This window comes from Solenopsis invicta, chromosome 7 (assembly GCF_016802725.1).
Source record: "Solenopsis invicta isolate M01_SB chromosome 7, UNIL_Sinv_3.0, whole genome shotgun sequence".
Taxonomy (NCBI): Eukaryota; Metazoa; Arthropoda; class Insecta; order Hymenoptera; family Formicidae; genus Solenopsis; species Solenopsis invicta.
Genome location: NC_052670.1, coordinates 18,523,820 through 18,526,143, shown reverse-complemented (window position 1 = coordinate 18,526,143; position 2,324 = coordinate 18,523,820). Strand labels below are relative to the sequence as shown.

General features: G+C 46.4%; 1 protein-coding gene across 1 annotated transcript; it reads right to left on the bottom strand.

The window, feature by feature from the left end:
* Positions 1-390: 390 nt before the first annotated feature.
* On the bottom strand, positions 391-1,032 carry LOC105198616. Its single transcript, XM_011165386.1, has one exon. The coding sequence runs from the start codon at positions 1,030-1,032 to the stop codon at positions 391-393; it is 642 nt and encodes a 213-aa protein (XP_011163688.1).
* Positions 1,033-2,324: the final 1,292 nt, after the last annotated feature.

Below are 2,324 nucleotides of genomic sequence, written 5' to 3'. Positions count from 1 at the left end.
ACCTTTCTCCCCTTCCATCACCACCTAACCTTCTTCCTTCTCCCCCCTCCCTTTCCAAATCTCATTATTTTTGATTTTTCCCCATTCACCACCAACCCTTTTCCCCTCATATATCTTTCCAACCTCGCCATCATCGCCCTTATTCCATCCTTATCCTCAGCCAACAGAACTATGTCGTCAGCATATGCTAACGTATAAACCTTCTCCCCCTCCCCCACCCTTACTTCTCTCCATAGTTCCTTTCTCATGTTTTCATCCAAGTCCGCCATCACTAAATCAAATAGCCCTGGACTTAATGGGCACCCTTGTCTAACCCCCCTTCCCGTCCAAAAAACCTCGCTTATTTCTCCTCCCACCCTCACACTGCTTTTAGTTTCCCTCATCATCTCCTCACACCTCCATCTCCTCGCTAATTCCCCTCTCCCTCATTGTCCTTCCCAACACCTCTCTGTCCACAGAATCAAACGCGGCTTTCAAGTCAATAAAGAAGGCCACTAATTTACCTCTCTCCTTGCTTAGCTGCCTGTTCACCAAATAGTTTAGCACATATATATTAGCCATTGTTCCCATTCCTTTTCTAAACCCCGTTTGATTCTGTGGCACTTTATTTCTCTCTTCAATCTCCTCCTCCACCCTATCTGCTACTATCGTTGCGTAGATCTTATATAATGACGGCATCAGCGTTACTCCCCTATAGTCCTCCACTTTTTTCCCCTCTCCCTTCTTCCTTATCGGGACTATCATACCCTCACTCCAGTCTTCGATCCACTCCTCACACTTCCATACTCTATCGCATATCTTCCATATAGCTTCCTCTAGTCTTTCCTCTTCATACTTCCACACCTCGCCCGGTATCTCGTCCCCCCCTGCTGCCTTCCCCTCTCTTGCCCTTCCTATCGCCTTTTCTATCTCCTTCTTTGACAGCTCCTTTTTGTTTCCTTCGTCCTCTCTCTTTTCTCTTCTTGTCCTTCCCACTACTCTCTTTTCTACTCCTCCCAACAGTCCCTTAAAGTACTCCACCCATTCCTTCATCCCGATCCCCTCATTCACATTCCTCCTTCTCCTTCTTTCTCTATTTATCACCTCCCACACCTGTCCCTCTGTTCAATTTATTGTGCTTTTTTTTGCTTCCCTACTTCTCCCCCCCTCCCCCTTTCTCCTCCACTCCCACAGCTCTTTTCTCACCCATCTTTTACTCTCCTTGCATTCCAAGTCCCACCATCCTCCCTTCTTGCCTCTCTCGTCCTTCTTCTGTTCCCCTCTCAGTATTCTCTGTACCTCCTCCTTCAATTTCTCCCAGTCAATATTGACTCAGTCTCCCTTCTTTTCTCGTACTTCCTCCATTCTCTCCCCAAATTCCTTCTTTCCTTCTTTTGTTCACTTTTATTTCCTCTTCCCCCTCCCCTCTCTCCTCCTCACCTTTCCCCTTTTCTTAATTTCTACCACCAGCGGAAAATGGTCCGATTCCACCCTGTCTTCCACTTTCACTCCTACCACTCTATCCCAAACCTCATTCCCCCCCCCATTACATAGTTCAGAACCGAGTCCCCCCGCCCCCCTGAATATGTCTATTCCCCCTCTTCATCTCCTTTTCCACAACCATTAAATATATACCATCCACCCTCCTTCAGCTTATTTACTAAAAATCTTTTCTCCGCATTCACCTTTTTGTCTTCTCCTCTCCTCCTCTTCTCTCTCATTTCTCCTCATCCCATTTTCCCGATTCTCGCATTAAAATCCCCTCCTATCATTGTTTGTACCCTTCCTCCTTTCCCTCTGCCCAATTTTTGAATATCTCCCATTTTTCTTTTAAGTCCCCATTACTATAAACCCCCACTATTCTCCATATCTCCTTTCCTAATCGTACTTTCCCTACCATCAAACCGTTCATTAACTCTCCGTTTCCCACTCCTATTACCTCTATCTCTTTCTTTATTCCCATCAACATCCCCCCCATCGCCCTCCTCTTCTTATTCCTTCTCTCTGCCAATTGCGCCTTCCACCTATATCCCCCCGGCAGCCTCTCCTTTATTCGCTCCCACCCTCTTTTCTTCAACCACGTCTCCAATAAAATTACTATATCCCATTCCGCAATATCTCTCCACGTCCTTGTTTTCTAACTCCGCCACATTCCAAAACACCACTTTTATTGCTCTATTCCTCTCATCATCTTCTTCTCTTCTTCTCTCTCCCGCACCTCTCCTCTAATGCCATTCCTTTATCTCCCCTCCTTTTATCTCCCTGCCACCCCTTCCTATGCCCTCTCTCTCCCTTCCCCCGCGTTTTTTTCTTTTTTCATCCCCTTCTTTCCCGACCCTTTTCTT

Excerpts from the sequence above, each read along its gene's own strand:
- LOC105198616 (XM_011165386.1), bottom strand. The coding sequence starts at position 1,032 with ATGAAGGAATGGGTGGAGTACTTTAAGGGACTGTTGGGAGGAGTAGAA.